At 39.8% G+C, this 14,902-nt stretch overlaps 1 protein-coding gene across 1 annotated transcript in view; it reads right to left on the reverse strand.

Moving 5' to 3' along the window:
- The window catches only part of LOC109463611 (plasminogen-like), a gene marked incomplete at its 3' end in the record, with an annotated part of 29,327 nt that overhangs the window by 7,712 nt on the left and 6,713 nt on the right, over positions 1-14,902 (reverse strand). The window contains exon 5 of the mRNA XM_019760463.1: positions 5,634-5,906. Coding sequence (XP_019616022.1) covers positions 5,634-5,906 — 273 coding nt within the window. The remainder of the gene's footprint in view (positions 1-5,633; positions 5,907-14,902) is intronic.

The following is a 14,902-nucleotide window of genomic DNA, read 5'->3' on the forward strand; positions in this document are numbered from 1 at the left end:
ACCACAATCCATGAAGGCGTTATGGACTTATGAAGGTACAAAAATGCGGAAACACAAACACACATACACACACACACACACACACACACACACACACACACACACACGCACACAGACGCGCCAAAAACAATACCTTCCATTTCATGGAGGTAAAAAGTCACAAAGCCCAAGCACCATGTACAATTAATAAAGAAAACAAAATTATGCAAACAAGAAGGGGGGATAAACGGCTATGATGCTACTTTACATTACAAAAGGCATATTGGAGGGGGGGGGGACGTGTGCGGGTGTGTACGACCCGTACACGAGCTGATAATGCGGAAGATAATTAGGTGAAAATTACCGCTAATTTATGCATATTTCATACACACACTGAGAGGTACGTGTCACGTATCCGGACATGTGCGGAGATTTACGGGTGGCGTGTGCAGACGTGTGCAGGCCTGTACACGGCCCGGACACCTGAGTGGTTCATATCCGGGCCGTGTGCAGGCCTGCACACGCCAAGTGTACGGGTCGCGCACACCTGGAAATGTCCGTATATTTGGAATTTCCGGGTGTGTGTACGGGAGTATACGACCCGGATACGTCGGTTTTCGTCTAGTGGTTTGTATGTAAAGTATGTCACTTTTTGAAGACTTCAACTGTTTGAAGTCTGACTAGAAAGTCTTATGTGAGAGGTAGCCAGGTACCAACTGTGATATGTGCTATAGAGGTATTGTACATATAGAAATGTATACAGATGTAACGTTATATAGTCCTGTTTAGCAACGTTTACATTCACTGAACTTCGAAATGCCACAGATTTAAAATTACCACCATTAACCACTTTAGAATTATATAATTGTCATGTGCTTTAATTACCAGGTCTAATTTCATCATACCTACTTCTTGGCAGGTTTCCTTAAATCATCTAAACTATATGTTCAGATGCACTAATTTTTATTAGTATTTTAGTTTGCGTAGCTTGGAAAAGGCAGTATAAAATACTGTGTAGATTGATGATTATGACAGGGTCTTTCCTTGGTGCTGAAAAGCTTGTCTAAGACACATTTACGTGTCCCCATACCTGTGCAGGTCCTGTAAAGCCGTAAAGAACACCATACATTTATGAGCATGTACTACTTACTGCAATGATACTCAGCCCTGCTGGCGTCTCCGAAGACTCCAATGTTAGTTGTATCCCAGTCAACCACGTTGCCATGGTAACTACAGTCCGCTGCTATTTCTGCTGGAGACAGCACGCGGTCCCAGAGGTTCACTCCCGACAGTTCTCCGATGAACGACTCGCTCGCTGCGAATCCTCCCCCGACTCGGTCTTGGTCCTGACCGAGGATCCATGTTCCGCCTCTGCGCACTCTTCTTCCCACTTTAAGACCCGAGCCTGAAGCCGTCAGCACGCCGTCAGCGTACAGCTGCCAGGCTCCATCACTGCTGCGCCAGGTAGTACACACGGTGTGCCACTCACCGTCCAAAACTGGTGGGTCAGCCCCTCGGATGCCGTCTTGTAAGGATAACTAAAAAAATTACCTGAGCTGATTTATCAGCCAAAATATTAAAAAATATTTTCACATTATATGTTATTGATTTATATTTGTTATCATTTATGTCAGTTGCAATATTTTGTTTTGTTACTTCAATTTTCCATTGATTGTATTGGGCAAGTACATCAATTATTACTGATATGACATTTCAGACATATTATTTCTATTATTTGACCTCTGACCTCCAGTGCAGTTTGTCATAATTTTAGCACAATTTTGTATGCTTTATTTATTATTATTATTGCTAAAAGTAACTATCATTATTATAATCATCGTTATTTTATTTTATGTTGCTGGACTCCAGGAAGAATAGTATGGAATTTACCATACTAATGGAGATCTCAATAAACAAGGTATTGATGAAACATATCAGTTTTCTCCCATGTCCGTCTCCTCCTGCCATTTCATTTTATTTCATTTATTTCGAAACCATTTCGTTAAGTGGAATCTTTATTTTTCATTTGTCAACAGAATTTCGTATGGAGGTTAAGTGGGCAATTTTTTAAGCATTTTTCCTCACTCTTTTTTCATCTTGACTTTTAAAATTATTTCATTTGGGTTGTTTTTTTATTATTTGTCTTCCATTCCAGTCACGACATAAAATAGATCCTTGTGCTTGACTTTGGATACAAATTGAAATTCAAAATAGCTCTACAAAAACTATCAGGACACACTTGCAAATCCTTTTACATTGGTTAGTTTACATATTCGGTATAAGAAAGCAATAGGCAGCAGAAGCCCAATATCGAAAGCGACTGTATATTTACTTTAAATCCACCATTAAGAAACAAGCGAAGCTCGTTGCTGTGTTGTGACACTGCGTAGCTGACAAGGTTCATGTCATTGATGGAATTCATGTTGGAGCGCATGTGCACACAGAGGGTAAAGCTGGTTAAGTCCTCAGACAATGTGGTCTCCATCCTGGCATAGTCATCAATGCCTCTTGGACCGGGAAAGATGATCTTCTGTGAGTCGCCTGGTACAACAAGTGATTTTGTTAAACTAAAAAAAAACTTTTAAGGCTGACGACGTGTGTGACAATGTGGCAAACCAAAGTAGTCACCAAGAAATGTACAGCTTTAAATCACAATCTGTAAGATTCAAGAGGAAGAAAGTACAGTGCCAATTCATATGCATGGCGGTATCTTTCATGTCACAGTATTATCCTCTGATACAATGCTGTATAGAACTTTTTAAACTCCGTATTTTTATGCAAATAAGTTCTAATCATGCCTCTACCCAAATTGCAAGTGTAGTTTTATGTAAATACGTTTTAAGCATGTATATATACGAATTTTTATGCCTGTTGATGTAAATATGTTTTTAATCATGACTTGAATTGTAAATGTCGTAACGCAATTCAGCCTTTGTGGCTGCTAAGTTTGTGGCATGGGTTTTTGAACTAAATAAACCATTCATTATTATTATTTCATTGTTGCTGAAATAGGACAGATTCAGAAAAGAACATACATGTAAAACGAGAAAGTCAGGTATTTACTCGGGAGGAAATACATCATATTTGACGCCATCTCCCTCCCCATTTCAAAATGAACTGCTTCTATATTAACACCTTGCAGAAATCAATAAGCCAAAAGTTACCTTTACTCACAATATAATCCCGCTCGGAATTTCAGTTTTAATATACTTTGACCCCGCCTGCAGGAATGTACCCTTCCAAAATACATCCATACAAAATGGCCACTTCCAAGTTCCCCTTACCAAGTTTCTGTAAAGTCATTTTTTAGTTTTACACTATTTTAAGTATATACCAAACACGTGAATTAAATCTGGTAACCCCATCTCAGATATCAGGTCATTTGGGTTTTATACCGAAAAAGCCTGCCAAAAAAAAAAATAAAAAAAAACTTACGCACATGTATTTTAGGTATTAATTTTGACACGGATATTGCAGATTCATATACACGCAATGTATCGGTGCGTTTTCCATTCGTGACACACCCTGATATGTGACGTGTTTGTGGTAGGTCAGAGTCAGAGTCCGTCAGACGTCACGTATTTTACGTTGGACGTGACCTGAGTCATATCTCATATACACTGATATCAATCAATCTTTATTGCGCAACAATTGCAATGGATACAATGTATGGCAAGTGTTTAAATAATATAAGATAATAACAATATTAAAATCTACTTCTAGATACCTTATTCTAACGCTACCCTATAACTGTGCGTGATGAATTATACAATATATATGGAACATGGATACAATGTTAACATCAGTTCAAGGTGTCACAGATGATATTGTTTCTTTTCCGAAGAGCAGAGGATACGAATTGGCCTATATACAAGGATATTGGTTCAGGACATGACATCAGTAAATTAAAAGTATCTGAGCTTGTCTTAGGTAAGGTAATGTTTGGGTTACGTGAAATCATATTCATAAGTGTCAACCTTTCTTCAGTATACATGGGACAAGATAATAAAAAGTGAGATTCATCTTCAACAGTATGTTTACATGTAGGACAGCGTCTCTGAGTGGCTGGTACATTCTTATAACGACCTTTTTCTATTTCTAAACAATGTGCACTGATTCGATATCTGACGTATCTGTGGTAAGTCGGACGTCACGTATATTAAGATGGAGGTGACGTGTTTGTGGTATGTCGCACGTGACGTATGTGTGACGTGTTTGTGGTAGGTCGGATGTCACGTATATTGCGTCGGACGTGACGTACTATTATTTTACGTTGGACGTAAGTGAGTCATATACACTGATATGTGACGTATCTGTGGTAAGGCGGACGCCACGTTTATTACGTTGGACGTGACGTGAGGTGAGGAGAGTGACAAACTTTACCTCGCACATTACGACATTTAAACATGGCGCTGTGTATGTGACTAGTTGGTGGTAGGTCGGACGAGACATACTATAGAGGATGCCACGTACTGTGTTGGATATGTGACTTGAATTCAAAGTGGGGCGAAGTCCCTGTTTCTGCTCATACAAATTCCGCAAGGTGTCGCTCGTTCATAGTCAGTAGTCTATTGTGGAAAAGTCACGTCCGACCGAAGCTGAAGTCACTAAATCGTTAGCTAAGTTATCGATAGAAGGACGTGACACTTACTTAGGTAATAGTCACATATGACTAGCTTAAGTGTGACGTGTTTGTAATAGGTCGGACGTGACGTGTTTTACGTATCATATGTGACATGAATTAAGGAAAAAATGTCACATAATTCGCTCCGTATTTTTGGAACAGATATATTGCCATATGACCTCGGAACAAATTATACATAAGGGAACATATCTAACACAAGAGTTCTGAGATCTCATACCTCCATGAAATATGGGCTTGGTTGTCATACTTCATTTCAACATGTCCTCATTAATTATGCAAAAAACTCTACATTAACATAATATATGCATACTTATACTATACATGTATAAGTAACTTATACATGTCACGAGGTATAAAATTCCCATCATTCACCAATGAGGAGTCACAAAATGTTCACATTAATTATGCAAATTAGGTCACCAATTGCATAATTGGTATCTGTTGATGTTCCGCCTGCCGTAGAAACTATATGAAACACTGTAATTATAGAATTTTCATTAATTATGCAAATTAAGTTCTCATTTGCATACTTTGCTTTTAATCATGAACAACTGTCACTCAGGTACCTACACACCAAAAATGATGAAACTACGTTGTTCCAATCTGGACTTATTGGCTTTGAAAGTTTTTACCAGAAACTAACCTGCAGTTCCAGAACAAGCTGCTAGGGGGACCAAACTTACCCCACTTATTCCTGACAGGATAAGCTATCTGTCACCAAAAAGTCAAGACCATAGCTTGTTCAGGACAAAAGATACAAAAACCGAAAGTTCTGCTGCAGTACCAAGGTCATCCACCAGGAGGCCCATACTTGACCTTGACCTTCGTCTTTCTAAGACTTACCATAATACCAAATATCATCACAATCCATTGAGGCGTTCTGAAGTTATGCTGACCACAAAGTTGCGGAAACACACACAGATAGACATACATACATACATACATACAGACAGACACGCCAAAAACAATACCTCCATTTTTCATGGAGGTAAAAAACCTGAAACCTTACCGAGTGTGCCATCACAGTATGGTACATCACAGAACTCCCATCTCTTGCCGGGATCCGTGGTGTAGCACCAGAGGGTAGGTTCGTGGTCAGGATTCCGGCAGTAGTTCTGTTCCAACCCGGAGGAAGGGTAGTTAGCAGAAGTCCTGTCGTGCCCATGGGGTGTCTGCCTGTCCCAGCGTTGACAGGTCCGGCCTGTTTCGGTCACAGAGACTGTTCCTCGGTAGGATGCCCCATCATCTTCCAAACAGTCTTTGACTTGGGCTGTAGTCAAAACTGGAAATTTGAGAATGCGTGTTAGCAGATTTTAAAATTCCATTTTCTAAAGTCAGGGCACACAAACAATGAGTACTCCCCAATGTGACTTTCCCAGTTGCTTGAATAGGGAATGGACCCCAATAACTACATAAAGCCATAAATAACCCAGACTGTCAAGCAAAAAGAAATGAATTACATTAGCATAATACTGGTCAATCTATTTGAATAGATTCAAATATTTTTCTGTACTGGCTTTCAAAGAAACAATATCAAACCATGCAGAATGATCACGATAATTATATCTGTAACTAAGTCACATAATCAAGACAAGAATTCCGAGATCTCATACCTCCATGAAATATGGGCTTGATATGTAAATGTAAATTTCCTCTTTAATTATGCAAATTACCTCCGCATTAACATGATATATGCATCGTGATGTACGTTTACTTTTGATTAACTTACAGATGTCCCAAGTATGACATTCCCATTATTCACCATTAAGAAATCATAGAATAAGTATAGTGTAAAACACTGTAATCATAGAATTTCCTCATTAATTATGCAAATTAAGTCCTCGTTTGCATGATTTGCATTTAATTATGTACATCTCTCAGCTACCTACACACCAAAAAATATGAAAATATGTCGTTCCTATTTGGACTTATTGGCTTTTAAACATTTGCCAGAAAGTGCCCTGCAGTTCCAGAACAAGCTGCTAGGGGGACCAAACTCACACCACTTATTCCTGACAGGAAAAGCAATCTGTCATGCTATGGTCAAAACATCAAGACCATAGCATGTTCAGGACAAAAGATACAAAAACCGGAAGTTCTGCTGCAGTACCAAGGTCATCCACCAGGAGGTCCATATTTGACCTTGACGTTTGTCTTCCTAAGACTAATAGAACTGATAGAATCGACCACACAATAGCTATACAGAAATTGATTGATTTAGGCACACGGGCGAGCATCATTCCATGGATCAGTAACTTCCTGACCAGACGACGTCAGCGAGTCCGCTATAGGGGTCATCTCTCTGAATGGGAGGTTCTCACATGCTCCGTCCCACAGGGGACACTGTTGGGTCCCCTCCTTTTCTTGGTCGTCTTCGACGATGCCATGAGACAAGCATCCGTTGGGCGCTGGAAATATGTGGATGATCTATCATTGGCGGAATCACACACATACAACAAACCTTCAGTGATGCAGATGGAGCTAAACAACTTTCAAGACTGGTCCCTTCACAACCACATGCTGCTAAACCCGGACAAATGCAAAGCAATGGTAATCTGCTTTATGAAATATCCACCCCCGCTTCCAGTCCTCACCATCAACCAAACGCAGCTAGAGGTAGTTTGTGCCACATGTCTCCTTGGGGTTTGGATCCAAAAGAACCTAAAATGGGATATGCACGTAGACAAGACCATCAATAAGGCTAACGGACGGCTGGCCATGCTACGAAAAATTAAACGTTTCAGCCTATCCACTGAGGACCTACTACAAATATACATAACCTACGTCAGATCAGTGCTAGAGTACTGTGTGCCAGTGTGGCACTCTGGTCTCACAGCAACACAAACCACGAGACTAGAAAGAATCCAGAGGAGAGCACTACGAACCATTCTTGGCATGAACTACACCGACTACAAGAGCGCTCTGCTCAACACAGGCCTGAAGTCGCTCCAAGAACGACGGGTGGATCTGTGCCTAAAATTTGCCAGAAACCTGAGCCCAGAAATGCTCCCACCGAGAACTGGAGACAGCCACGGCATCACCACTAGGAACTCTGACATACTAAGAACTATTAAGTGCAAAACTAAGAGATACAGAGACTCCCCCATTCCGTACCTAACAAGATTACTCAATAGCTGTTAATAGAGCTAAATACTACCGATTTTCCTTGTCCAGAATTCTCCTGCAATCTTTAATCCTTTCAATGCCACTCTCCCAATGAAATGTGCGTAGTTTGTTTGATTTTAGAACTACTAGTAATCGAAATTGTTGTTGTCTTTTTAAATATCGAAATGTTCAAAGAAAATGATTATATATGGATTCCCTACTACTTTTAATGCCACTTCTCTTAATGAAATGTGTGTAGTATTTTAGATTTTAAAACTAATTGATACTGAATTTGTCTGCTCTTAATACTTGACTTTTTGAAAGAAATTGATCATATGTGGAATTATCGCAAATTTAGTTTACAATTTCCGTAAATTATCGTAATCTGTGTAACACTTTTAATTCGGATGTGACTCAGTTAGAGACATTTTGTAAGTTGTACGTAATTCAGCCAAGTGACTAAGAGGTATCAACTGAAATAAACCATACCATACCACAACCATACCATACCTCTATGATACGAAGCGTTTATTCAACAAACATACGACGTGTTTAATCTTTATCCATGTGTAACGGTTATGACTTATTATGATCTGTATAATTAGGGTAATATGTAAATGACCATGTGGAAAGACTTGTTATAGAGAGCTATGCATATATTTGCGCGTTAGGTAGGCACTGATTGGTTGGTGAGAGCAACCAATCAGGTGAAGGACTATTGTGAACAGAGTTGAGCTCGGAAGAGACAATCGCTGTGTTAGTCAGTTCGTGACCAAGGACTCAGGTACGTGTACGTGTATAGTTGTAGCTCTGTAGATTAGTATTGTATGTTTGTGCGTAAACCATATACGCAACAAATGACTACTTTTACACACACGTATATTGGCCGTAAAAATGTTTCAATTAGAAATAAACGTGAACTTTAAATACGTTATAAGAGCATTTTAAAAAGTATTTATGGCAACTTTAAGGAGCTGAAAGGCTACGTGAAAACAGGAAAATACGGATCCATCCGCACCTATCCGTCATCTTTACTCACACTTATATGTGCCGTAATAAATGCTAAAAGCATGAAAATACATTAACCTTACTTACACTTTAAACATATTTTAATAATTATTTAAGACATCTTTAAGTGCTTAAAAGCTACGTGAAAACCGGAAAATACGGATCCATCCGCACCTTTCCGTCATCTTTACACATACGTATATTATCCTTTAAAAATGCTTAAAGAATGAAAATACGTCAACTTTACTTACAATTTAAAAATATTGTAATCATCATTTAAGACATCTTAAGTGCTTAAAGGCTACGTGAAAACCGGAAATACGGATCCATCCGCACCTTTCCGTCATCTTTACACATACGTGTATTATCCTTGAAATGCTTAAAGAATGAAAATACGTCAACTTTACTTACATTTTAAAAATATTTTAATCATCATATAAGACATCTTTAAGTGTTTAAAGGCTACGTGAAAACCGGAAAATAAGGATCCATCCGCAGCTACGGAAAGACCACGTAACGTCGATCTTTACGTACTCGTATTAGACGTGTATAGATGAGTAAAGACGGAATGTACGTTGACTTTAAGCATAGTTTAAGCATCCGTAAATACCGTTTTTCGTGTCGAGTCGCATTTGACTACATTTTGGTATCCTTTTCATTATCCTCCCAAATTGACAACGTTGTAATTGAGGACAGTTTAAGATCAGACCATTCTTTAATAGGCCTTTCTGTAACAACTTCTGTAACGACAAGGGCCCTGGTTTTTGGAAATTAAATCAAGAACTGTTAGGCCGTGTCTAAACGGAATCACCCAAGGCGGTTTACATGTGTTTTACCCCGAAGCCGGTTTCAGGTGGCTCCATCTGAACGCTCCGAAATCACATTGAAAGCGCCTCGATCCCAAGCCACTTCTTGACATCGGTTTCCCCGCATCGCGATTTGCGTCTGAACGCAATGTGATTTCAATGTAACTTCGCCTGGTCGTGGATTACGGGGTGCTATTTCTTTATTTATATGCAATACCAACTTTTACGTGGCAGCAACTTAAAGAGCAGTAATGGTCAAATAATGGGTCCGTTCTAGGGCGAGCTTCACCGCCTCTGGCGGGACCACGTCGGCATTCGGCCGAGATACGCTGGGAGGGGGGCATAAGCAAGCAGGTCGATGACCTCTGACATTAATAACACGCCACCTTGCGTGTTATCATCAAACAGCAATAAATGTAGCTCAAGCGAATTATGTTCGGACACGGTTTCACAGGTGTGTGTGGCACGTGGACCAGATGTGAGGAATGTGAGTTACCCGAATCGCGGTTTGGGTGATTCTGTATAGACACGGCCTTAAATGACCCAACTTTTGTTAAGGAAATCTCTAACTTCATCTCGGAATTTTTTATGTTTAATAACGGTTCAGCTAATCCTCACATGGTGTGGGAGTCCTTCAAGTGTGCCGTCCGGGGCCAAATAATTAAATTCTCCTCATGGAAACGAAAACAAAGCAGATATTCTGAACTATCTCTCATAAAGGAGATCGACAACTTGCAAGAAACACTAGACTCATCCCCAGATAGTGATACATTTTATGAATTACAGAAGAAAAAACATGAACTAGAATTAATTTACCAAACAAAAGCTAATAATTTGATTGCAAGCAGAAAAGCCAAATTTATGGAGCAGGGGGAAAAATGCAACAAATTCTTCATGAATTTAGTTAGCAGAAGCCATGCCGGAAAAAAAAATATGACAAAACTTGTGACTGCAGATGGATTGACCTTCACGGATCCTCAAAACATTCTGCGAGAGCAAGTACATTTCTACTCCAATCTCTATGCGTTTGAAGATCCACCCATGTCTTCAGATAGTGATGTATTATTACACTTTTTTCCAAGACCGCCCCACGTGTTATCGACCAATGTAATAGTTGTGAAGGATTAATAACTGAAAAGGAATTAAAGATAGCTATTGAATCTTTTTCAAGTGGAAAGTCTCCAGGTCTTGATGGACTTCCTACTGAATTTTATAAGATATTCTTCAATACACTAAAACAACCAATGCTTGACTCTTTTAATTATTCATTCAAGGTAGGTCATCTGTCAGAGTCCCAAAAAATTGATCTTATTTCTCAAACCCTTAAACAAGACCCCACTGGACAAGACAAAAATCCCAGTTGTATTAAAAACTGGCGACCCATAACATTGTTAAATTGTGATACTAGAATATTATCGAAGTGTATAGCATTGCGCATGAAAAAGGTAATTTCAAGTCTTGTATCATACGATAAAATTTTAAACCCCTGGAAAGGAAAAGCACTATCGGTTATGGGGAAAATCACTTTAGTAAATACACTTATAGTCTCACAGTTTATTTTCCTTTTGAAGTCGCTCCCGTCCCCATCGTCACTTTTTTTGACAAGTATGAAAAAAAGATTTTTATGTTTTATGGGGGGACGGACCGGAGAGAATTAAACGGAAAACTGTATATAATGATTATAATCAAGGTGGTTTAAAACTTCAAAACTTGCGAGCTGTCGATCGCAAACTAAAAGCGTCTTGGGTGCCACAATTACACAAAAACGAACATTGGTTTTGTGCAAAGTTGTTGTTCTTTTCGAGTCCTGTCTTTAGAACCAAAATGTTTCATTTTGCACAGCTTAAAACCAATGACTTCAAAATCTTGACTAATAAAATAGTTCCAGTCAGTCTGTTTTTTCGACAGGTCATGCAAAGCTGGTTGAAATACCAACTACGCCCTCCAGAAAATAGCATACAAGTTAAACAGCAACTTCTTTGCCTGAACTCACATATTTGTATAAGTAGGCAACCTTTTTTCTCCTTAGCTTTCTTCAACAAAACGCTCTTTTTGTAAATGATATTATTGATGCTGAAAATAATTTCTTATCTTTTGATAATTTTGTACTTAAATTTGGAGATGTATGTACAGCTTATCAATATCATCAACTTTTATCAGCTATACCTACTCAATGGAAACATCTTATAAGACAAGACTCATCAGAGCTACGTGTTTGTATTCCTGCCTGTAGAGACGTAACCTGGCTACAAAGTAAAAATATAAATAAATCTCTTTATACTTTCTTTATGAATGAAGCTAGATTGTGGGAACCTGCAGACAGGATACAATACACGTGGGAGGATTATTTCAACTGCCCAATACCGTGGCAAAAGGTGTATAGCCTACCTTACAAAATTTCAATTGACTCAAGTTCTCGCATGTTCCAACATAAACTATTGTTCAAATACTTGACCGTTAACAAAACTTTGTACACTTGGAAGTTGGTGGAGTCGCCCTTATGTAGTTATTGTAATGAAGATGAAGAAACAGTCTTCCATCTTTTTTGTCATTGTAAAGTTATTACAAATCTTTGGATACAATTGGAAGACTGTTTTTTCAACAATACTAGGGGACGTTTAAATCTGGATCTTTTTAAGGTTATTTTCGGTGACTTAAATGGTCGGTGTTCAGCTTCTTCAAATTTAATAATCCTCCTATGTAAACAATTCATCTTTAAAAACCGTCAATTCTCTTTCAACCTGGAAGCTTTCATCTCATACGTATCATACTTTCATAGATTAGAACATATTATAGCAAAAAGGATGGATAAAATACAAAAACACTTTGGTAAATGGGGGAAAATGGCTGAAACGTTGAAAACATTGTAGAGAACACTTTTGTTTCTTATTCAAATATGTAACCATTATTCATTGTTTTCTGGTTTTATCTATCTTTTTCAATTCTGTGTTCTACATGTCCCTTCAGTATAAGTTTTTCTGTGTGTGTATCTTATGTTTGTGAAAATCAATAATAAAGAATGATTATAAAAAACACTTCCATCCCTGTCCCTGGTTCTGAATGACAATCGAACTAACACTACCATCCCTGTCCCTGGTTCTGAATGACATTAACGCTAATACTACCATCCCTGTCCCTGGTTCTGAATGACATTCACACTAACACTTCTAATCCCCTGTCCCCTGGTTCCTGAATGGACATTTCACACTAACACTACCATCCCCTGTCCCTTGGTTCCTGAACTGACATTCACACTAACACTACCATCCCTGTCCCTGGTTCTGAATGACATTCACAGTAACACTACCAACCCTGTCCCTGGTTCTGAATGACATTAACGCTAACACTACCATCAATGTCCCTGGTGCTGAATGACATTCACACTTACACTGTCTTCCCTGTCCCTCGTTCTGAATGACATTTACACTAACACTACCATGCCTGTACCTGGTGCTGAATGACATTCACACTAACACTTTTATCCCTGTCCCTGGTGCTGACTGACATTCACACTAACAGTACCATCCCTGTCCCTGGTGCTGAATGGCATTCACACTAACACTTCCATTCCTGTCCCTGGTACTGAATGACATTCACACTAACACTTCCATCCCTGTCCCTGGTGCTGACTGACATTCAAACTAACATTGTCATCCCTGTCCCTGGTGCTGAATGGCGTTCATACCAACACTGCCATTCCTGTCCCTGGTGCTAAATGACATTCACACTTAAACTGTCATCCATATCCCTGGTGCTGAATGGCATTCACACTAACACTACCATCCCTGTCCCTGGTTCTGAATGACATTTACACTAACACAACCATGCCTGTACCTGGTGCTGAATGACATTCACACTAACAATTCCATCCCTGTCCCTGGTACTGAATGACATTCACACTAACACTTCCATCCCTGCCCCTGGTGCCTGAATGGCATTCACACTAACACTTCCATCCCTGTCCCCTGATGCTTAATGACATTCACACTAACATTATCATGCCTGTCCCCTGGTGCTGAATGACATTCACACTAACACTACCATTCCTGCCCCTAGTTCTGAATGACATTCACACTAACACTGTCATCCCTATCCCTCGTTCTGAATGACATTTACACTAACACTACCATGCCTGTACCTGGTGCTGAATGACATTCGCACTAACACTTCCATCCCTGTCCCTGGTGCTGAATGACATTCACACTTACACTGTCATCCATGTCCTTGGTGCTGAATGACATTCACACGAACACTGTCATCCCTGTCCCTCGTTCTGAAATGACATTTAAACTAACACTACCATGCCTGTACCTGGTGCTGAATGACATTCACACTAACACTTCCATCCCTGTCCCTGGTGCTGAATGACATTCACACTAACACTACCATCCCTGTCCCTGGTGCTGAATGACAAATACACTAACACTACCATGCCTATACCTGGTGCTGAATGACATTCACACTAACACTTCCATCCCTTTCCCTGGTGCTGAATGACATTCACACTTACACTGTCATCCATGTCCCTCGTGCTGAATGACATTCACACGAACACTACCATGCCTGTACCTAGTTCTGAATGACATTCACACTAACACTGTCATCCCTGTCCCTCGTTCTGAATGACATTCACACTAACACTACCATGCCTGTACCTGGTACTGAATGACATTCACACTAACACTGCCATTCCTGTCCCTGGTGCTGACTAACATTCACACTAACACTACCATCCCTGTCCCTGGTGCTGAATGGCATTCGCAATAAAACTTCCATCCCTGTCCCTGGTGCTGAATGACATTCACACTAACACTACCATGCCTGTCCCTGGTGCTGAATGACCTTCACATTTACACTGCCATCAATGTCCCTGGTGCTGAATGACATTCACACTAACACTGTCATGCCTGTCCCCCGTTCTGAATGACATTTACACTAACACTACCATGCCTGTACCTGGTGCTGAATGACATTCACACTAACACTTCCATCCCTGTCCCTAATGCTGACTGACATTCACACTAACACTACCATCCCTGTCCCTGGTGCTGAATGGCATTCACACTAACACTTCCATCCCTGTCCCTGATGCTTAATGACATTCACACTAACCATTATCATGCCTGTCCCTGGTGCTTAATGACATTCACATTAACACTGTCATCCCTGTCCCTCGTTCTGAAATGACATTTAAACTAACACTACCATGCCTGTCCCTGGTGCTGAATGACATTCACACTAACACTACCATCCCTGTCTCTGGTGCTGAATGACATTCACACTAACACTGCCATCCATGTCCCTGGTGCTGAATGACATTCACACTTACACTGTCATCCATGTCCCTCGTTTTTGAATG

This window comes from Branchiostoma belcheri, unplaced genomic scaffold (genome assembly GCF_001625305.1).
Source record: "Branchiostoma belcheri isolate BF01 breed outbred unplaced genomic scaffold, Haploidv18h27 scaffold129, whole genome shotgun sequence".
Lineage (NCBI taxonomy): Eukaryota > Metazoa > Chordata > Leptocardii > Amphioxiformes > Branchiostomatidae > Branchiostoma > Branchiostoma belcheri.